This window comes from Ursus maritimus, unplaced genomic scaffold (genome assembly GCF_017311325.1).
Source record: "Ursus maritimus isolate PB19 unplaced genomic scaffold, ASM1731132v1 scaffold_16, whole genome shotgun sequence".
Classification (NCBI taxonomy): Eukaryota; Metazoa; Chordata; class Mammalia; order Carnivora; family Ursidae; genus Ursus; species Ursus maritimus.
This window is the reverse complement of record NW_024424008.1, coordinates 44,750,326-44,773,490: the sequence shown is the minus strand read 5'-3', so window position 1 is coordinate 44,773,490 and position 23,165 is coordinate 44,750,326. Positions and strand designations below refer to the sequence as shown.

The 23,165-nt window shown below is 41.2% G+C and overlaps 1 protein-coding gene across 1 annotated transcript; it reads right to left on the bottom strand.

Annotated features, from left to right (window-relative positions):
* Positions 1 to 11,287: 11,287 nt before the first annotated feature.
* LOC103662275 (olfactory receptor 6M1-like) lies at positions 11,288 to 12,251 on the bottom strand. The gene has a single exon (XM_008689933.2). The coding sequence runs from the start codon at positions 12,233 to 12,235 to the stop codon at positions 11,288 to 11,290; it is 948 nt and encodes a 315-aa protein (XP_008688155.2). The 5' UTR covers positions 12,236 to 12,251.
* Positions 12,252 to 23,165: the final 10,914 nt, after the last annotated feature.

Sequence of the window (23,165 nt, the reverse complement as noted above, 5' to 3'; positions counted from 1 at the left end):
CACCAAAAAGGAGGAAGATATGGAGTGGAGGGGGGTGGGAGGGATGGGGTGGCTGGGTGATGGACATTAGGGAAGGTATGTGCTATGGTGAGTGCCGTGAATTGTGTAAGACTGATGAATCACAGACCTGTACCCCTGAAACAAATAAACATTTTATGTTAATTAAAAAAATAAAATGGAGAAAGATCATGAATTTAAAATTATGCAAATATATTCTCTGACCAAAGCAGAATTAAACTAATTAGCAAAAGGGGTATGTATGAAGTCCCCAAATATTTTAAAATTAGAAAACAAAGTCATTAAATAATCTGGGGCCAAAGAGGAAGGCAGATGGGAAATTTAAAAATATTTTGAATTGAATGAAAATAAAAACACAGGGGCGCCTGGCTGGCTCAGTCACAGGAGCCGGCAACTCTTGATCTCAGGGTTCTGAGTTCGAGCCCCATGTTGGGTGTAAAGATTACTTAAAAAATAAAATCTTAAAAAAAGAAATAAAAGAAAAACACAATATAACAAAATTGTTACAGCTAAGGGAAAGTTTAAAAAAGAAAGTATAGCATTAAAAGCTTAGATTGGGGGGCGCCTGGGTGGCTCAGTCGTTTAAGCGTCTGCCTTCAGCTCAGGGCGTGATCCTGGCGTTCTGGGATTGAGCCCCATGTCAGGCTCTTCTGCTGGGAGCCTGCTTCTTCCTCTCCCACTCCCCCTGCTTGTGTTCCCTCTCTCACTGGCTGTCTCTATCTCTCTGTAGAATGAATAAATAAAATCTTTAAAAAAAAATAAAAGCTTAGATTGGGAAAAAAGTAAAGTCTCACATTAATGATATAAGCTTGCACTTTAATAATCTGGTAAAAAAAAAGAACAAATTAATCCAAAATGAAGGAAATAGCAAAAATGAGGAGCCAATAAAATGAAATGGAGAAAAATCACAAAGAAAATCAATAAGCCAGAAACCTTCCCCGGTGACGTGACAAAGAGCAAGGAATGGTCTTTTTTGGATACATTTTATCTACTTTGGTCTCTCATGATCTTTTACTATAATGTTGAACATAAAATGGCAAAGTATGATACATGCGAATAAGCAAGAAAATAATCCCATATTAAGAAAAAAAATTAGTCAGTAAGCACATACTCCCAGGTGCTAGAATTCATGGACAAGAACTTCAAACTAACTACAATACATCTGTAGAAGAAATTTTAGTGAAAAGAGTAGAAAACATTCATGAAAAGACCTAAAATTTCCTCAGACAATATTAAAATGAAGTCAGTGAAATGCTACAAGCAAAAGCCACACTCTCAAAAGTAACAAATCCCTTCAATGGTGTTACGAGAAGAAGAAAGGATCAATCTGTGAACTGAGAGAGCACTTAGGATAAATTATTTGCACTAAAATGCAAAGAAAAAAATAAGAATGTTTAAATACCTGACTGACTTATTTCTCTTAGTGTAGTACTTAATAGCTCCATCCATGTCATGGCAAATGGCAAGATTTCGTTCTTTGTTACGGCTGAGTAATAGTCCATTGAGTGTGTGTATATATATACCACATCTTTATCTATTCATCCATCAGTGGATATTTGGGTTTCTTTCACAATTTGGCTGTTGTTGATAATGCTGCTGTAAACACCAGTGTGCATTTATCCCTTCGAATTAGTATTTTTGTATCCTTTGGGTAAGTACGTAGTATTGCGATTGATGATAGGATACATCTATTTTTAACATTCAAGAACCTTCCATACCATTTTTCAGAGTGGCTGCACCAGTTTGCATTCCCACCAACAGTGCAAAAGGGCTCCCCTTTCTCTGTATCCTAGCCAACACCTGTTGTTTCCTGTGTTGTTAATTTTAGCCAGTCTGGTAGGTGTGAGGTGATGTCTCAACTAGTATTTCCCTGAGGATCAGGGATGTTAAGCATCCCCTCCTGTGTCCATTTGTATGCCTGCATATTTTTGCTTGAACGTGATGTACTTTACACTTTAAAACTTGCGGACAGCTATAGTAAATTGCATTATGCTTTTCATTCCTGTCATGTCCCGGTTCAGAAAGATAACCCCTGGACTGAACTCAGCCCGGTTCAACTCTGGTCTTCCAACCTCCAGACTTTATCCCACAGCTGCAAGCTTGCCATAGCATCCCCTGTATTCTCTAATATTTCTATTTTTTCCATAAAAATTTCTTTAAACATTCCCCTCTTAACCCAAACATGGTACCTGTTGATCTTAATATCAATTTCACTTTCACTTGAGGACAGTGATAGCCCTGAGGTTCCTACAAGGAAGCGTGCCTCCCTTCCATGTTCCAGAGGGCTGGAGGAATGGGCTCAGGATTACTGTTGCGAATGTTGGCAGTGTTCTTTTGTTCCCAACTTCCACTTTCAAATCACTATTCCTCTGTTTTTTGATAAAATGTCTCCAAGGCTTATATTACACAATCTTGTAAGTTTTGTTTCTGCCCTTTATTACCCGAGATTCAAGGAAGATGTAAAGAACGGCCATGGAGTGTTCAGGTAAGACAATGAGGGAGGAGGTTTTTTAAACTGAATTTCAAAACATAAAAACCATTGGCGACACATTGAGTAAAGACTTTTTTAGAGGTTCGTGGTCTTCCACTTCATCCTAAGGATTCCTATCGTTCTAGGGAACCTTAACATCCATGTGAACAGTTCATAAAATATACTAAAATTTGAATTTCTTTTTTTTTTTAAGATTTTATTTATTTATTTGACAGAGGTAGAGACAGCCAGCGAGAGAGGGAACACAAGCAGGGGGAGTGGGAGAGGAAGAAGCAGGCTCATAGCGGAAGAGCCTGATGTGGGGCTCGATCCCATAACGCCGGGATCACGTCCTGAGCCGAAGGCAGACGCTTAACCGCTGTGCCACCCAGGTGCCCCTAAAATTTGAATTTCTTGATCTTCCTTCCAATGAGTATCATGGGCATTCCTTTTAAAGCATCAGCTCCATTGTTATGACCTGAGTGTTGCCCTTAGATAGAATTTCTCAAGCTCTGAAATTCCAGACTCCAAGGTTATCAATCGTGGACCACAATCTCCCAATTCTATAGTTTTATTTCCTAAACACATACTCCATGACCTCACTTAGATCTCCAGCCTATGGATGACCCCATTTTTTCCTTATCAGCCTTTCTGCCTGATGTATGGATATTTGTAAAAATGTGTGCATATATATATTATACATTTTTCAAATATATATTCATACAATATATTTTTCTATAAATATACATATTTCTAAAAGAGAAGAGAGGGAGGGAGGGAGAAAAAGAAGAGAGAGAGTGAAAAAGAATAGATAGTTCCTTGCAGTGGAATGAACGCCTCCAAAATGGAACCTGGCATAAACACAAGAGCTTGTGGGCAATATTTTAAAATATATTTCAAGTAACACTGGGGAGATATATTATAATGTCTACTATTTTATGTGTAGTCTTGACACCACCAAGCCTCACAGGGCCCCAGAGTCCTAAGTTCCCCCACTTTTGCCAGATATACTCCCCCACTTGAGGAAAGGCCCCCCCATTTAGCTCGTTCCTCTCTCAACCAGACCAGCTGCATTATACCCGTCCTTAACTGACTGATGCATGGGTAAAGAAGACTGATGAATGTACACACACACACACACACACACACACACAGGAATATTACTCGGACATAAAAGAGAATGAAATCTTGCCATTTGCAACAACATGGATGGAGCTGGAGAGTATTATGTTTAGTGAAATCAGTCAGAGAAAGACAAATACCATATGATTTCACTAATATGTGGAATTTAAGAAACAAAACAAATGTGGGACACCTGGGTGGCTCAGTCAATGGAACATCTGCCTCTGGCTCAGGTCATGATCCCAGGGGATGGAGTCCTGCATCAGGCTCCTTGCTCAGCGGGGAGTTGGCTTCTCCCTCTGCCTGCTGCTCCCCCTGCTTGTGCTCTTTGTGACAAGTAAATAAATTAAAAATCTTAAATAAAAAAAAGATTGAGATTAAAGAGAAAGAAAACAAATGAGCAAAGGGGAAAAAAAGAGGGAGAGAAGCAAACCAAGAAACAGACTCTTAACTAAAGAGAACAAACTAAGGGTTACGGGGGGGTGGGGGAAGGGGGAGGGGTTGGGGGAGGGGGAAAATAGGTGATGGGCAGTAAGGAAGGCACTTGTCATGATGAGCACAGGGTGATGTATGGAAGTGCCGAATGACTAAATTGTACACCTGAAACTAATGCTACACTGTACGTTAACTGGAATTTAAATAAAAATTTAGAAACAACAACTAAACCAAACCAAACCAAAAACAAAAACCCCAAAAGGGCTTTGGTTCCTGCCAACTAAGCAGTGTTCACTCTGCCTCTGAGTACATCCCGCATGTGGTCCTGCATGGCATGCGGTGTCCTCCTCCCTCGGCTGCAAGCGTATGTGACTAGTAAACTACACTCAGTCTCATCTGTCCTGCATCAGGAATCTTGCCTTCAGCCAGCCCCACATCCTTTAGGGAAGGCAGAACCCCTCTCCTCACCAATGGGGTGAAGACTGAGCAGGGCAACACTTTTCTCCAGCCACGTGTATGTGTGCGTGTGTGCGTGTGTGTGTGCGTGTGTGTGTGTGTGTGTGTTTGGGATACCCAGAAGTGCTGCAAACTGGGGAGCAGTTACGAGGAAGTTCTGGTGAGAAATAATAAGTGGGAATCGTGGTAAAGTAGATAGGATAGCTTCTCATGATTGCCTCTGAATGGTGGCCATGTAAACATTTACTCTCTGTGTTTACCACTTTCACTCCCCCGGCCACCAAAGCCTAACACAAATCTCTTATCCTTAACCTTGTAGAAAAGTAAGACGATTTGTGTCTCAGGAGCCCCATATCATGGGGATAAAATGTGGGAGTGCCTCAGTTTGCTTTCGGGGGGGGGGATGGGATAGGCTGGTGATGGGTAGTAAGGAGGGCACATATTGCATGGAGCACTGGGTGTTATACGCAAGTAATGAATCATGGAACTTTACATCAAAAACTAGGGATGTACTGTATGGTGACTAACATAATATAATAAAAAAATATTATTAAAAAAAATTAAAAAAATGGGGGAGGGGCAGACTGCGTTATAGAGCAAGCCTCCTCATTTGCTGGCAAGCCAAGAGTGTGATTTTATAACGGATGCATTTGACTGGAACCCAAATTTCCTTTAGTGTTTTCCTCAATTTTCCTTCTCCTAACTCCACTTCGTTAGAGGAGATTTGTTATCTTCTATAGTTCTAGAACTCTGTCTTCACGTTTGATAAGTGTTTAATAAATGTGGACTGAATAGGAGGCTCGATGCCATGAAGGAAATAATATTAAATCGGCAAACAAAAGGCCCGTTCTGGTTCTGGCTTTCTTACCACCTAGATCTTGAAAACTCTACCCTCAGGTCTCTCATTTGTGAAATGAAGTATCTGAGAGGGATGCTCTCGAAAGCTCTCTCATTCCTTGTCTTTGATTTTACATCTGTATCTGTGGGTGATACTCACTGCAAATAGCTTTCCTGCAGTTTTTACCACAGAGGGCAACAGTGGGGGGTAGGAAGCAGGAGCCTGGGTTTTGAAGTCAGACCCGTGGTTTGGCTCCACTTGCTGGCTGAGTGCCTTTGGGACAGCTATCTCATCTCTCAGCTCCTCAGTGAGCTCATCAGTTTATAGACAGCTCATACGTATTTAAGGAGTCTGTGACCTTGTGCTTTCATGGACAAATTCAGATTTGTGAATATGTATGCATTTTCATCTGGCAATAAGATTTTCCCAGTGGGACTTATTTGATTTTCTTTCTGAGGCTATCATGTTAATTACCTTGCCTGCATCTCTGCTTCTAAATGTGAAACTACAGGAACCCAAACACTACCTTTTGAAGTCTTGAACTCCTCAACCTTTTCCAGGCTATTCCTTGTGGACTCAGGCGAGCCAGAGAACAGTGAACATGGGGATAATACCAAAGGGAGAAGGGGCAGAGCAGAAATGAAAGGGAATCCAGAAGAGCAGAGTCTAATGAAGGGTTTCTACATAGTTGTGCTGTAACAAATTCAGAACAATCAGGAAATATGACCTGTGAGGAATTTTGCAACTTTGGTCATGCTGTTTTGTCTACGAATGTGCTGCCTGCCTCCAATATTCTTAGTTACATCACGAATTCTAGGGCAATAAGTTTAAGATGGTTTATTTTCTTCTCTTTATTTATCCACTAATTTATCCTTCCCTCAATCATTATGTATTGGATCCATCTTTTGTGTCAGACATTCTGTTAACAGGCTATTTCTATGATATCTTCCTGCTGTGGACGTTAGACTTTCTTTCCTTGAATAGAATTTTCCTTCTTTTTTTATGAAATAGGCAGACAGATAGATTGAATATATTGCAATTGTTTGTTGACTCATCGACCTACTAGCTGGAAGATATTTTGAGAAAATATAACATTTCGGGAACAGCCCCCAACTCTTTCTCAAGTTATTGGCAAGCACCGAGTTCGACTGAGGTTGCATCTGCCTCTAAGGTCAGATGGGCAATGACTCATTTGAAACAACCGTGACCCTTTTGAAAAATGTGAGCACTTTACGTAGTCCATGCTCATAGATACGTGAAGAGAAGTCTGAAACTATGAAGGGAAAAATACAATTACAATCCTCTTACGGAGATAATCAGCGTTAACATACTGATATAGTTTCTCTTTTGCTCCTCTGTGGTCTACGCTTCAGGAGAATTGGCACTCAACTTGCAGCATTTTCGGGGGGGTCTCTGTGTCCTGGTGTTCCTCTTGTTCGCATGTACACGGTCCGGGTATTGCTGCAGAAGACCCTTTCCACAGTGCAGGACTGTGATGGGTGAGTCCATAGCTCCTGCTTGGGCAACGGGAGCTCCTGATCTCCTTGGGATCACTAGGTACTCAAAGGTACTGCTTTGACTCTTCGCATCAGCCTTCACATTCACTGTTTTAACCCTAAGTCAAATGTCCTTGCTGCTTATCTCAAGTGCGTTAAGTGTCCGCAACTCAGATGCTTGAATGGCTTTTCCATTCTACGGTGATGAAGGCTTCTTGGCTCTCTAAATACCTTGTGCTCGGTCACTGTGAGCTGAGAATTTCTGGGTGTGTTGGCATCTTTACTTCCATGGCTCCTGGTTGGGAGCTAAGCTATTCTTTCCTCCAGTCTCATTTTCCCTCCATTGTTTTAAAACTGATTTTCATTTTTTTAAAAAGATTTATTTATTTATTTGAGAGAGAGAGCACAAGCAGGAAGGGATAGAGGGGCAGGGAGAGGGAGAGAGAATCCCAGACAGACTCCATGCTGAACGTGGAGCTCAACCCGGGGCTTGATCTCACCACCCTGAGATCGTGACCTGAGCCGAAATCAAGAGCTGGTCACTTAACCAACTGAGCCACCCCTGATTTTCATTTTTTAAACTAAACAGATTATATAGTTAAAAGTGAATGAATGTTAAAAGTTTTGCATAGAAAAAGAGAGGTCACTTCTTCCTTTCCTCTCACTTCCTAGCCCTTTTTCTTATAGGGAATTATTTTAAACACTTTTGTTTCTTCTAATGTTACCTTCATATTTTTAAATAAATGCTTATATCTTTCTTTCTTAATTTATCAAACTTATACATTGTCTATCAAATTCCTGTTATGAAAGATGAGTGTTAAGTTCTTCGGTCATTATCTTCCTCCTGTATCTCCTGTACAGATACATCATAATTTTTGATCGAACAAACTGACTTTTTACACTATTGTGTTAATACCGTTCACTGTTGATACAAGAAGCGTATTTTAAGCATTTCTTTTTCTTTGAAAGATACTTTTTCCTATATCAATTCCATTATTTATTTAAAGGACTTTATTTTCTTAGCGCAACACTGAGAGGAAGATGCCAAGATTTCCCATATACCCACAGTCCCTCTGCATGCACAGCCTCCCCCACGACCAACATCCCTCACCAAAGCGATACATTTGTTACCACCAATGAACCTACACTGTCCCATCACACGAAGCCCACAGTTTACTTTAAGGTTCACTCTTGGTGTTGTACATTCTGTGGTGTAGACAAACGTGTAATCGTGTGCATCCATCATTGCCGCATCATACAGAGTATTTCACTGCCCTAAAAATGTTCGGTGCTCTGACTACTGATTTCTCTCCATTCACACCACCACCGATCTGTTTACAGACTCCATAGTTTTGCTTCTTCCAGAATGTCATAGAGTTGGAATCATGGAGAAACAGCTTTTTCAAACTAATTCTTTTGTTTGATAATATTTTCCCTCCATGTTTTTTAATGGCTTGATAGCTTGTTTCTTTTTAGCCTTGATCAGTGCGGGGCTCAATCTCAGGACCCTGAGATCATGACCTGAGCCTACATCAAGAGTCAGTCAACTAACTGAGCCACCCAGGCGCCCCAAGTACAGGTGTTTTCAGAGTCACTCTTGTGACTGGTGCCTAAACAGAATGAGACATGTTTGACTAAATAAGTAAAACGACACGCTGCATTTTTTGTATACTCTGCTGAAGTCGGGTGATGACTCTGAACTCAGTTCTGCATCAGGAGGACATGTACATGTATTTCTGCACATGAAGAGACTGTATAAGTACTAACGGTATTAGAATAACTTGATATTTTATTGATTGGTTGGATATAGTATTCTTTTATTTGACACGTCATTTCAAGTTCTTCTCTTTTACATTGATTGTGTGGTTGTATGATGGTCAGTGCTTTTCAAGATCTCTACTCAGAATGTCTAAAAAACCTGGGGTACCTGAATGGCTCAGTTGGTTAAGCATCTGCCTTCAGCTCAGGCCATGTTCCCAGGGTTCTGGGATCCAGTCCTGCATTGGGCTCCCAGCTGAGCAGGGAGCCTGCTTCTCCCTCTACCCCTCCCCCTCCCCCTCCCTGCTCTCTCTCACTCTCTCTCTCAAATAAATGAAATCTTTAAAAAGAAAAGGTTAACAGTGAAAATATATTAATGACTTAAATTTTGATGACTAGAAAGAGCTTATACATTATCATTTTCAGCATTATCATCTTTTTAAAAAGGGGGCTTACTTGCAGCCAAATGCTGAAAGTAAGAAAGCATATTAGGGAATGAATCTTTGCTTAGGTTTAAACAATATCCTTGGGGTGGGCCAGCAATCCAAGATGATAAAGGATTTTTTTTTTTAATGAGAGATTTTGAAGTTCACAGATAGAAATACATACTTCTGAAATGTATCACCACACATATGCACACACACACACACACATACACAACTACTTTTTTTTAGTACATTTCAAGGATGAAGCAAGTAGTCATATATGGTTGTACCACCTTGTTATGAATTTATCAAGTTAATGTTTCTTAAGTGGAACAGAGGATACCAGATGGTGAGCTGCAGTTCAACAGACCACAACAGGAGTTATGATAGAGTTTATCACTCATGGGCCCTGGAGGAGGTACCTGGTATGCCTGGGTGGGTGGAGGGGGGTACCCTTGGAGGAAGAGTACAGACAGAGAGGCAGGACCTCAAATTCGGGGTCTTAAAATAAAACTAAGATGTACTTACTGTCACAGTCTGGAGACCAGAAACCCAAAACCAATTCCAATGGGCCTAAACAGGTGTCAGTGGGTTGTGCCAGATGCTCTAGGAAGCAAGAACCCATTTCCTTGCTTTTTCCACCTTCTAGAAGTGTGTTCCTTGGCTCATGGCCTGTTGCTTCAACTTCAGGTCAGCAGAATAGCAATTTCGAATCTCTCTCTGCTCCCATTATTACGTTACTATCTCTTATGTGGTCAAGTCTCCCTCTATGTCTCTCACATTACACTTGTGATTATAATTAGGACCCATCTAGATAATCCAGGATAATCTCCCTCTCTCAAGATCTTTAATTTAATCACATCTACAAAATCCTTTTGCTGTATATACCTCATTTTTTTACTTTCATTCATGGTTTCGGGAGTTAGGATCTGGATATTTGGAGGGGCCATTATTCAGCCTACCCCAAGATATATGGAGAAAAATAGTAACATGTGAGATTATATGACCCCAGATCATATGACCCAGAGAACAAGGGAAGAAGGCACCTGCCTTGGTTCCTTAAGGTTTTCTAATTCCTGATTCTTGGCCCTGGAAGGTCTTCCTGTTCCTTATCTTCTGGGAGTCTGAGTGGCGTTCTTAATTATTATTGTCACAAACACGCATTTTGCTTAAGCTGGCTTGATTGATTCTCTGCTTCTATTTTCTCCTAACCAAAGGAATTCTAGGATGTTTTATTTTTCCTGCCTATGATTGCCACATTGGCTGGCTGCCACAGTTGATTAACCTAGACTTGTGGTCAGTTATGGCATAAAGATAGTAGTGGTTTTCCTTTCACACCAATGGCCTCTCACAGTCTATGTTGACTGTATTCTGGTCTGCCCTGATCTGCAGGTCTGCCAGACTGTTAGGGCAGGCAGGGGATGCTCTGGTTTCAGAAAAAGTGGATCACTTCCATGTTAACTCATCCCCTCTTAAGTTTCTTCCCATTCCACACTTCCTGGTACAGGGAGGTACTACAAGAGACTGGAATTTGCATCCTCGAAACTTGTGCCCCCCTCCAGGAGTATAGTTTGGGGCAAGATGCTTAGCCTCTGGGAACCTCAGTTTTCTCATCTGTAAAATGGAGATAATAATATCAGCTTCTCAAGATGGTTAAGTGGATGAAGTGAGGTATATATACATTTTTATGTTTAAGTACACTGTACAAACCTGGGATATTCTTCTTCCTGGTTTCTATTATTCTCTTCAGTATTTAGCTGTTGGGTTAAAGGTAGTCACCTCAAACATCAGATGAACCAGTTAGAAGAGCTCACTTTTAGTTACCTGTGCTTGTATTTCTTAGACCATTCTGGTTAAGTTTATAATAACAGAGAGGAAAAGGAAAAGCGCCAACTGTATTTTCCACTTTACCGATGAGAAACCTGAAGTTCAGATGGGCTACGAGTCATGTGATAAAAAAGCAATACACCCAAGCTTAAAATTCAGGTTTTCTGACCTCAGTTAAGTATTTTCCATTAATTCATCATATTCTCTGTGTGAGACAGTCCAATAATAGTGTTTAAAATGTATTATTTTCTCTATGCTTGACTTGCCTACTCTGGACCTTGACTATAACACCTTGTATCTGATATGACATGAAGCCTTTTTGTATCTTCCCACAAATCTTTAACTATATGGTCTCCAGCATGCTTTCCTCTACATGGAGTCCAAGGGTTGAACATAGTCATTATTAGTAAACAAACTTTCGAGTTTTTCTGTGCAATAAGGTTCAGGTTCTCTTGTGCCATAAGGACAAAATTTTGTGGATTGCTTCTCTCAAAACTTCTTTTACCTTTTCATTCCTTAGGCTATAAATGAAGGGGTTCAGAAGAGGGGTCACCATTGTGGTGAGGACAGCCGTCACTTTGTCAAAGTCCAGCGAGTGGCTCTGGCTGGGCCTCACGTACATGAAGATGTTGCTCCCGTAGGAGATGGACACAACCGTGATGTGAGAAGCACAGGTGGAAAAGGCCTTCCGACGGCCTTGGGCTGAAGGGATGCGCAGGATGGTAGAGATGATGTAGGCGTAGGACACAATGGTGAATACCAGCGAGGTCAGGAGGACAAGGGAGGATAAGAGGAAGTTTATCATCTCAATGAAATGAGTGTCTATGCAGGCCACTTGTAGCAAAGGGGCAATGTCACAGAAGAAATGACTAATTTCTTCAGTGCAGAATGGCAATCTGGACACCACAATAGTTGGGCACAGCACTGAAAGGAAGGCCCCTACCCAGCAGCCCAGAACCAGCAGGAGACAGACCCTGCTGTTCATGATGATGGTATAGCGCAGGGGGTTACAGATGGCCACATAGCGGTCAAAGGACATCACCGCCAGGAGGATAAACTCTACTGTCCCCAAGAAAAAAAAGAAGTATGTTTGGGTGATGCAACCAGCAAAAGATATGGTCTTCTTGTCTTCTAGGAGACAAGCTAATAGCTTTGGGGTAACTGAGGTAGTGTATAAAATGTCCAAAAATGACAAATTACTGAGGAAGAAGTACATTGGGGTTTGGAGGTGATTATCAGCCCAGATCAAGGAAATGATGACAGTATTTCCCGTTAGAGTTAGCATGTAAGTAAACAGGAGGACCACAAAGAGGGAGATCTGAAGCTTCCAGATAACAGGGAAGGCAGTCAGGGTAAATTCAGTCACTGTGGTCTGATTTTGCATATCCATCGCATGTAAAACCTAGTGGGCAGCACGTCTCTGAAAAAAAAAAAAGTTATAGCGATGAAAATCAGCTAAAATAAGTTTTCAACTCTCAATGTCAGTGCTAAACATAAGTAGTAAAAGCTTTGGATATAGAGTCAAGAGTGATTTCATGCTGATTTCACTCACTCTAATAAATGTAGGACCCTGGGAAAATTACATTACTTCTTCTAACCTTGGGATTCTCATATTTAAAGTTTTTGGTTGAATGAAATTACCTCTACGGTCCCATTGAGCTCTGGTCTTTATGATGGTTTTTCTCTTTGACTCAGTGCTCCTTCCCTTCTCTCTTACATTCTTCCTAATCTCCTGTTTTCCCAGCTAAATTCTGCGCCTGAGAAGAGAGAATACTTAACTGAGAATCCAAACAGTCAAGTTGCAACAGGAGAAAGCGTATGTTAATAAAAGTTGAGTTCCTTTCCTCTGAGTTATCTCAAGCCTTCCCGCTCCACATAAAAGAGCAGAAACCCCGATACTGACCAAGGGAGTCCAATGAAGGGGGAGCTGACCTGCATTCGTCTCTCCTCACTTCTGTTATTGGGATTGCGTGAGTCTCAATGTGATACCTGGTGGAACTCACGTTGTCTGAATGCAATAATAATTGATCTCTCCTAAGGCTGCTTAGTTTGTTCTAATTCTTATACCGATAAAGAGTTTTGATGTCTACACTGTGACGGAGCAAATAGGTGCACGATGTATGGTTCATAACTTGCATAACCTGTTTCAGACATTTGAAAAACGTCTTTTGGGAAAATGATCGGTGTGTTCCGTCTTTGCTTCTTACAATGGCATGTGGAGGCAGGGTCCTCAAGAACAACAAAACTTTTCCCTCCCATTTCCCAACTGGGCATTTTTTTTTTTAAAGATTTTATTTATTTATTCGACAGAGACAGAGACAGCCAGCGAGAGAGGGAACACAAGCAGGGGGAGTGGGAGAGGAAGAAGCAGGCTCATAGCGGAGGAGCCTGATGTGGGGCTCGATCCCATAACGCTGGGATCACGCCCTGAGCCGAAGGCAGACGCTTAACCGCTGTGCCACCCAGGCGCCCCACAACTGGGCATTTTTAAAATAGGTCCCTTATTCCTTATGTTCTTTTTTCCCTTATACCGTATATTCTTTTCAGCAATTTGAACATCAAATTGCTAATAATAGTACAAAAGAGTGGCTGCAGCTGGATGGTGTTTGAAACGCTCCTCTTGGAATCCTGCTCAGCGACGGTGAACAGCTACTGCATGTTTGTACAATTCAGTTGAAGCTCTGTCCTTTGTGTTTTATTTTGGGGCTAATCCTTTAGTTTTATGTTCAAATGACCAGTTTATGAACGTGAGCTAGGATCCCTCTAGGTTTGGGCCCCACCGAGTTCCTCCTGAAAGGAAGCCATTTTCTTCAGTTTCTCTGTCTGGGAAAAGTAACTCCTAGCAGCCTCTTTTCCTTAAAGACTTTTTTTTTCCCCCTCTGAATGGATTTCCATTTGAAAAGTTTGCTGTACTTTTTCTGGTCCTTGTAGTTGCTCATTACTTGTATTTCCCATTCATTTATTCCAAAAATAAATTGCTTTTAAGTTATCAAAGGACCTCAAAAGGGCCTGATCAATTGGAATAAGGTCTTCTACCAGTCGGTTTTCTTTCCCCATAAATATTGTGAAACTCACCCTTCCCCCACTACACCTGTACCCAGGTAATAAACTTCCAGACTGATTACTACAACACAAAAAGGCATAAGCATATCTGGTGGACACATGTTAATATTGCTGAGGTCTAACATAAAAACAGAATAGAGCATGGTATGTGGACAAGTGGAAATGCTTTGAAATTCCCTCTCCTTTCCCCCTCCCACCTTCCTTACTGACCACACCGGAGAGGAGCAGGTGTTAAGGCAGACGAAAGTGGGTTCTCATGCACCTGCCTCTCATCTATTCCACTGTTCCTCCCGTTTATCTAGCCAATTGTTTCCCACCCTCCCTGAAGTCCTTCATTTCCCTTTGTGGATATTTAGTCTTTGATGACCCTGATACGAGCTTGATTCCCCTCTGGTGTTGTGAAGTTAGATAGGCTGGGATCTGCAAAAGCACTGTGCCATTTCTTAAACAAGGTCCTGGGATGGTCGAACACAAACAGAGGTGCTGTTTGCCGTGGTGGTCATGCGGTCCTAGATGAATGGAAAAAATGGCATCGAGAGATTTCTGTTCTGCTGTATTTGGGTCAAATAAACTCTGAGAAGAGCCAAAGATGTAGCATTGCTCTCCTTGGGGAGTCTCTCAACTTCGTGATCGTGGAGAAGCAGCTGGCTTTGTGCTGGTCTTCTCTGGATGACCTCTGTGCCCTCCCGAGCCCTTCCTGTCTAGGGCGAAAGGTTCTGGATGAGGACAATCTGCGTCTAAGAATGTAATTATAACCTTGCCAAGTTGGGGCTTTCATTTTGGGGGAAGATTGTTCTTCATTACCATTGTGGATCCTTATAAAGTGGCATTAAACTGCACATCGGTACCTTTCAAGATTCCAGGTTAGGTCAGAACAAAGTGGACTAATGGAAAAATCATAGTAGATTTGGGATCAGAACCTGCGGGGTTTTTCTCATTTGGCCGCTGTAGCTTTGGATCTTTAAGGAGACTCCTAAGCATCGTGTCTTAAGTGTTTTCTAAAATGAGGATAATGACAGTGACAGATTGAGGTCCTCAGCGAGGGCCTATTTATACAGTGATGTATGGATACTTGGCGTTCAGTGCATGTTTGCTAAGAACATCGGGATGGGGAAGGAGGAACAGAAAAGGACTGAGATGTGGTGGGGGTGGGGATGAGAGATCATTTGGGATCTTTGCTGCTGTCAGTAAAAGGTGGCAAAGTTTAATTGCAAGCCGAGTACATTAAAGACTTTCATTTACATACTTAGGGTAAAGCTATCATACTTGACAGCTGCCTTCACTATAATTTGGGGGAGAGCAGTAATTACGCTTAAATTCAGAAAATATACATGTAAACAAATTTACTGAGACTCAGACTGCTTAGCATATAAACACGGATAATTGCGTAATAAACCATACTTACATCATACTGATCGAGCCCCCTCGGTATTTTCTCTATCCGAGTAGGTTAGGAACCTCGAACCTTGGGTATGTTTTTCCTGCTGCATTCCTGCCGCTATTCTTTCAATACTGTGATTGCTTCGGTGTTGAATTCTGTGTAATCTTGGTCCTAGTCTGAGACTTTTCCCCACGTGGCAGCTGATCCCCCTTTCAAAACCACACCGAACGGTTATTCAGTGCTTGCTGAAGTAGCCCATCCTTCTTCCTCTGAATGAAAAACTGTCCTTTTTCATAACCTCTGTGGATTTTTCTCAGTTCTTCTTCGTACGTCCACAGAAAAAGTGAAGTCTCGACTACACTCAGAATAAGTCCAAGTGTTCCATAATCTCTTCGTCTTTCACGTGACACGCACAGTGTATCTCACCCTGAGAACATTCCTCGGAGTTGCAAGTCCTGTGTATCGTGGAGCACATTTCTGTCCAGAAGGGCAGATGGCGAGGATGGGTGGTGAGTGGAGAAGTCACAAGCAGCTGAATCTCAGCAGGTCGTTTGACTTCTATTGTGGATCTCTGGCAAAAGTGGCCGAATGCTTCCCAAATCACAGCTGGGTTTTTTCTGTCTTGGTTGCANGAATGCCACTTCCTGTCTATTCAGTGAATTTCAATTTCTTCTGTGGATCCGTCTGATTGTCAGAAGGATCCATATTCGCGTCACTGAAATATCTCTCTAAACGGTCACCAGTCCTTAGGTCAGCCCTGCTCACTCATCAGAACCCTGTCACTTGTATTCACATGTCACCACCTTTATTTACTCTCCCCAGAAAATAGCACTTCCCTGCCTCTACTAAAGTTTTTACAGGGGATGAACTCCGATATTTAATGAGATTTCGTGTTCACCTTCAGAGATTTGGTTCGCGGTGGCACCTGGGACTACGGCAGAAGAAAAGGTTAATGCTTATTATTGCAATCACAGAACGTCAGAATGGGAGGAACTAATCACAGTCATAAAGTTAGGGTCTCCTGGGACACTCTCTTGGTTGTTTATATTATTTATTTAAAGAGAACATAGAGAATTGCTTTAACGCCACAAGGAACTAGAAACTTGAACTTAAAACGTGTTTTCTTCATGTAATAAAAGGAATACACGAAATGGTCATGATGTACTGAAATAAGCTTTAAGCTGTTTCCCAAAAAGAAATTATTTACATAGATTTATGTGTCTGTGTGTATATTTTAAATCCGTTTTATTGATGTACGATATACACATAATGGACAATTTAAGTGGACAGTTGGTTGAGTTTTGACACACGTGTCCCGTCACGTAGCCACCGGCAGCACTATGGTCGTTTAGAAGATTTCCATCGTCTTAGAAACCGTTGTGCCCTTTCGCAGGAGATGCTCTCCCCTCCTCACCTCAGCCCCTGATAACCACTGACGTGTTTTCTGTCAGGGTAATTTGTATTTTCTAGATTTCTATATAAATGCAGGCTTACTTCATGTCGTTTTTTTTTTTTTTTAAAGATTTTATTTATTTATTTGACAGAGATAGAGAAAGCCAGTGAGAGAGGGAACACAGTCAGGGGGAGTGGGAGAGGAAGAAGCAGGCTCATAGCGGAGGAGCCCGATGTGGGGCTCGATCCCATAACGCTGGGATCACGCTCTGAGCCGAAGGCAGACGCTTAAGGACTGCGCCACCCAGGCGACCCATCTTCATGCAGTCTTTTGTGTTTGTTTTCTTTTACTTAATCAGGTATTTGGAGATTCATCCAAGTGTTTCCGGGCTCGCTTGTGGTGAGCATAGCAGCCCTTATAAACTTCTTGAATCACTATGTTGTACACCTACGGTAATGTCACACTATGTGTCAACGGTACTTCAATTAAAACAAAAGTCACCTAAAAGTCAGATGAGCCAGACTTATCCATTTGGAATATTTCCTTTCAGCCTCTGAGAGATTGTAAAGTGTAAAATAAGAATAAACTAAGAAGTTTTGAAAATCCCTTTTCTAATTATTTACGTATTTACCCTTAAGGCTTTCCTTTGTAAGCCTTTCACTTCTCATGTGAGCATCATTTCCCCTCCTCCAGACCTCTGCTGCGTAAGGTGAACGGAATGCAGTTCTTCTTAAAGCAAATACGACCATCGTACACATTTAAATACTTGTCTGAAATCAGTTACTGCTGCTTGGATCCAGTCTTTACCAGGATGTCAAACACATAGGCGTAAATAGAAAAAAAATCTATTAACATATAAATAATTTCAACTTAGTCTTTTAGTGTATAGGATATAAGGTTGTGTTTAAAGAACTGTTCTCCAAGAGATTTGGGGTGGTTGTCGGACAGTCTGCTCTCTCATAAACCAATGAGTGGTGAACAATGGAGAGAAAACATAACATGAAAAAGACATTACAAAAGTAGTAACTGCTTTTGTAACTGGCAAGTTTAAGTAACAATATTTTCTTTAATTATTATTATTACTATTATTATGATGATGCATTTATTGAGAGAATAATGGTGTTAAAATTTGGCTGCAGGGGTGCCTGTGTGGCACAGTCGTTGGGTGTCTGCCTTCGGCTCAGGGCGTGATCCCGGCGTCATGGGATCGAGCCCCACATCAGGCTCCTCCGCTGGGAGCCTGCTTCTTCCTCTCCCACTCCCCCTGCTTGTGTTCCCTCTCTTGCTGGCTGTCGCTCTCTGTGTCAAATAAACAAATAAAATCTTTAAAATAAATAAATAAATAAATAAATAAATAAATAAAATTTGGCTGCAAAGTGTAGTCAAATATGTATCAGTGTTAATTTACTATTCATTTTTATTAAATTATGCATTATTATTAATTAAAATATTTATAAACTATGCATAATTATTTAATCACTTTTCTTTCTTTTTTAATGTTTCAGGATTTTATTTAAATTCTAGTTTGTTAACATACAGTGTAATATTGATTTCAGGAGTAGAATTTAGTGATTCATCACTTACATACCACACCCAGTGCTCATCACAAGTGCCCTCCTTAATCCCCATCACCCACCTAGCCCCCCACCCATCTCCCCTCTTGTAAACCTTAGCTTGTTCCCTATAGCTAAGAGTCTCTCTTATGGTTTGCCTCCCTCCCTCTCTTTTTTTCTCTTTCCCCTATGTCCATCTGTTTTGTTCCTTAAATTTCACATATGAGTGAAATCATGTGGTATTTGTCTTTTGCTGACTTATTTCGCTTAACACAATACGTTAGCTCCATCTGTGTCTTTGCAAATGGCAAGATTTCATTCTTTTTTACTGCTGAATAATATTCTATTGTATATATATATATAATATTCTATTGTATATTCTATATACAATATTTTCTATTGTGTATATATATATATATATATAATCTCACCACTTACTTACGGGCTTTTTCCGTATTTTGGCTACTGTGCACTTTGCTGTTATAAACAGCAGGGTCCATGTGCCCCTTCAAAGCGTATTTGTGTATCCTTTGGGTAAATCCCTAGTAGTGCAATTCCTGGTTCGTAGGGTAGCTCTATTTTAAACTTTTTGGGGAACCTCCATGCTGTTTTCCGGAGTGGGCGCACCAGTTTGCATTCCCACCAACAGTGTAAGAGGCTCCCCTTTTTCCATATCCTTGCCAACATCTGCTGTTTCCTGTGTTGTTAATTTTAGTCATTCAACAGATTTACGTACATTGATTTGGTATCCTGCAATTTTATTGAACTTTTGTACCAGTTCCAGCAATTTTTTGGTCAGAGTCTTTTGAGTTTTATACATAGAGTATCATGTTGTCTGCAAATAGTGAAAACTTGACTTCTTCCTTGCCTATTTGGATGACTTTTATTTTTTTTTGTTGTCTGATTGCTGAGGCTAGGACTTCCATACTTTGTTAAGTAACAATGGTGAGAAGGGACATCCTTGTCTTGTTCCTGACCACAGAGGAAAAGCTCTCAGCGTTTCCCCATTGAGGACGATGGTAGCTGTGGGTCTTTCATACATGGTCTTTATAATGTTGAGGTATGCTCCCTCTATCCCTACTTTGTTGGGGGTTTTTATCAAGAAAGGACGCTATGCTTTGTCAAGTGCTTTTTCTGCATCTATTGAGAGGATCATGTGTTTCTTATCCTTTCTTTTATTAATGTGCTGTGTCACATTGATTGATTTGTGAATATTGAACCACCCCTGCAGCCCAGGTATAAATCCCACTTGATGGTGGTGAAGAATTCTTTTAATACACGTTGGGTTCAATTTGCTAGTATCCTGTTGAGAATTTCTGCATCCATGTTCATCAGGAATATTGGTCTGTAATTCTCCTTTTTAGTGGGGTCTTTGTCTGGTTTTGGAGTCAAAGTAATGCTGGCCTGGTAGAATGAGTTTGGAAGTTTTCCTTCCATTTCTATTTTTTGGAAGAGTTTGAAAATAGGTATTGACTCTCCTTTGAATGTTTGGTAGAAGTCCCCTGGGAAGCCATTTCGCCCTGGGCTTTTGTTTGTTGGGAGATCTTTTATTACTGTTCAGTTTCTTTGCTGATTATCAGTCTGTTCAAATTTTCTACTTCTTCCTGTTTCATTTTTGGTAGTTTACGTGTTTCTAGGAATTTATCTATTTTTTCCAAATTACAGTTTGTTGGCATAAAATTTTTCATAACATTCTCTTATAATTGTAGTTCTGTGGTGTTGGTTGTAATCTCTCCTCTCTTATTCATGATTTTACTTATTTGGGTCCTCTTTTCTTTTCGATAAGTCTGGTTAGGGATTTTTCGACTTTATTAATCCTTTCAAAGAACAAGCTCCAGTTTCATTGATCTGTCCTTCTATTTTTTGTTTGTTTCTATATCATTTGTTTCTGTTCTATTCTTTATTATTTCCCTTCCACTGGCTTTAGGCTTTATTTGCTGTTCCTTTTCTAGCTCCTTTAGGTGTAAGGTTAGGTTGAGTATTTGCGATTTTTCTTGCTTCTTGAGGTAGGCCTGTATTGCTATATACTTCCCTCTTACCCCTTTGCTGTGTCCCAAAGGTTTTTGGACTGTTCCGTTTTCGTTTTCACTTGCTTCCATGTATTTTTTAATTTCTTCTTTAATTGCCTGGTTGACCCAGTCATTCCTTGGTAGATTGTTCATTAACTTCCATGCATTTGTGGTCTTTCCAAATTTTTTCTTGAGGTTAACCTCAAGTTTCATAGTGCTGTGGTTGGAAAATATGCATTGTATGATCTCAGCCTTGGCCTGATTTGTGACCCAGTATGTGTTTATTCTGGAGAATGTTCCATGCGTACTTGAAAAGAATGTATATTCTGCTGCTTTAGGGTGAACTGTTCTGAATATATCAGTGAAGTCCATCTGGTCTAGTGTGGCATTCAAAGCCATTGTTTCCTGGCGTGCCTGAGTGGCTCAGTTGTTAAGCGTCTGCCTTCGGCTCAGGTCATGATCCCAGGGTCCTGGGATCAAGCCCCGCATCAGGCTCCCTGCTCAGTGGGAAGCCTGCTTTTCCCTCTTCCACTCCTCCTGCTGGTGTTCCCTCTCTCCCTGTGTCTCTCTCTGTCCAATAAATGAACAAAATCTTTTAAAAAAAAGCCATTGTTTTCTTGTTGATTTTCTGCTTAGATGATCTGTCTATTGATATAAGTCCCCTATTATTATTGTATTATTATCAATGAGTTCTTTTTGTTTGTTATTAATTGTTTTATATATTTGGGTGCTCCCAAGTTGGGGGGCATAAATATTTACAATTGTTAGATCTTCTTGTTGGATAGGCCCCTTAATTATGACATAGTGCCCTTCTCCATTTCTTGTTACAGTCTTTGGTTTAAAATCTAGTTTGTCTGATATAAATATGGCTACTCTGATTTTCTTTTGGCATCCGTTAGCATCCCCTCACTTTCAACCTACAGATAGATGTCTTTAGGTCTAAAATGAGTCTCTTGTAGGCAACGTATAGATGGGTCTTGGTTTTTTATCTGTTCTAATACCCTATGTCTTTCGACTGGAGCATTTAGTCCGTTTACATTCTGAGTGATTATTGTTAGATATGAATTTAGTGCCATTGCATTATACCTGTAAAGTTGTTGTTGCTGTAGATTTTCTCTGTTCTTTTCTAGTCTTGGTTGCTTTTGGTCTTTCTTTCCCATTCGAAGAGTCCCTTTTAATATTTCTTGCTGGTTTAGTGGTCATGAACTCCTTTAGTTTTTGCTTGTCTGGGAAACTCTTTATCTCTCCTTCTATTCTGTACGGTAGCCTTGCTGGATAAAATATTCTTGGGCTGCATATTTTTCTCACTTAGCACACTGAGTATACCATGCCAGTCCTTTCTGGCCTGCCAAGTTTCTGTAGATAGATCTGCTGCTAACTTTATTTGTCTTTCCTTGTAAGTTAAGGTTTTGTTTTCCCTTGCTGGTTTTAAGCTTTTCCCCCTTATCTCTGTATTTTGCAAATTTTACTATGATATGCCTTGGTGTTGGCCTGTGTTGGTTGATTTTGATGGGAGTTCTCTGTGCCTTCTGGATTTGGATACATGTTTCCTTCTCCAGACTAAGGAATTTCTCAAAGCAAACTTCTGCCTCTTTTCCCTCTTCTTCTTCTGGGACTCCTAGGATTTGAATATTATTATGCTTTATGGAGTCGCTGAGTTCCCTGTCTACATTCATGATCCAATATTTTTCTTTCCCTCTTTTTTCAGCTTCATTATTTCCCACAATTTTACCTTCTATATCATTGATTCACTCCTCTTCTTCTTCCATGTTGGTGGCCATTATATCCAGTCAGTTATAGCAGTTTTTTATTTCGGCCTGACTAGTTTTTAGTTTTTCGATCTTTTATCTCTGCAGTAAGAGAATGTTCTGTGTGCACTGCCCAGCTAGTATCCTCATGGTTGTCATTTTAAATTCTGGATCACGCACCTAGTTTTAACTAGGTGTGCTCTGGTCTGCTTGTTAAAAGAGGCCTCATCCTATTTTCACTAGAGCTGAAGCTCTGCAACAGTCTATGGTCAATCGGCTTGGTGTGTGTGTGTGGGGGGGCACACTTGCCCTAGAACAGAAGCACCTGCACAGCGCAGGGGAGAGGGGCTTGGTGTAAGTGGCTCAGTTCTCCACTGTGGGCACTGTGCTGCTCTCTGAAGCTAGTCCACGCTCATGCATGGAGGGAGAAAAATGGTGCCAGCCCACTGTCTCATCCCCAGAGAGGGGCATTTGTACCCATGCTATCCAGGAAGCCCTCACAGGAGAGTGAACAATCTCCCCTCGTGTGTCCCAGGTGTCCCACAGTTGGTGCCTTCACCCTGTCTGTGTCTGGGCCATCTGCACCTGTGTCTGGGCCATCTGCACCTGTGTCCCTGTATTTTATCTCAGGCATGCCAGCTGAGTTTCAAAACTCCAAATTTTAGGGACTCAACATGCCACGGATCCATGCTGCTCCTCTGGGCGAGGGTCTCACCACGCTGGGTCCGACGCAGATTTGTCCGGGAAGGTCAGTTGCACCAATGTGCAAGAACTTGGAGTTTAGAGGAAAGTGCAACAAGAACAACAACAAAAAAGAGCCAACATCCAGGTTAGCTGCCGTCAGCAGGTGTCTCTGCTCCTATGCTAACAAATGGGCAGTTCAATGGTGCCCACTGGCTCTTTTCTCCCTGAGAAGTAATGCCACCTGTCCCAGATGCACTCCAAGAAGAGTAACTGTCTCTCCCAGTGGAACCCAGTGGATCCTGAGAGCATGCTATCCACTCCTGGGCTTCTGTCCTCCTTCTCCACAGGAGCACGGTTATGCCTGCCAGGCTCCACACCGGCCATGCCACGGACTTCTAAAACTTCATACTTTAAGCTCACTGTTTGTAAAAACTCATGATAAGTAGCTCCTCTCATTTTCCCAGTCAATGATTTTGGGGGAAGTGTTCC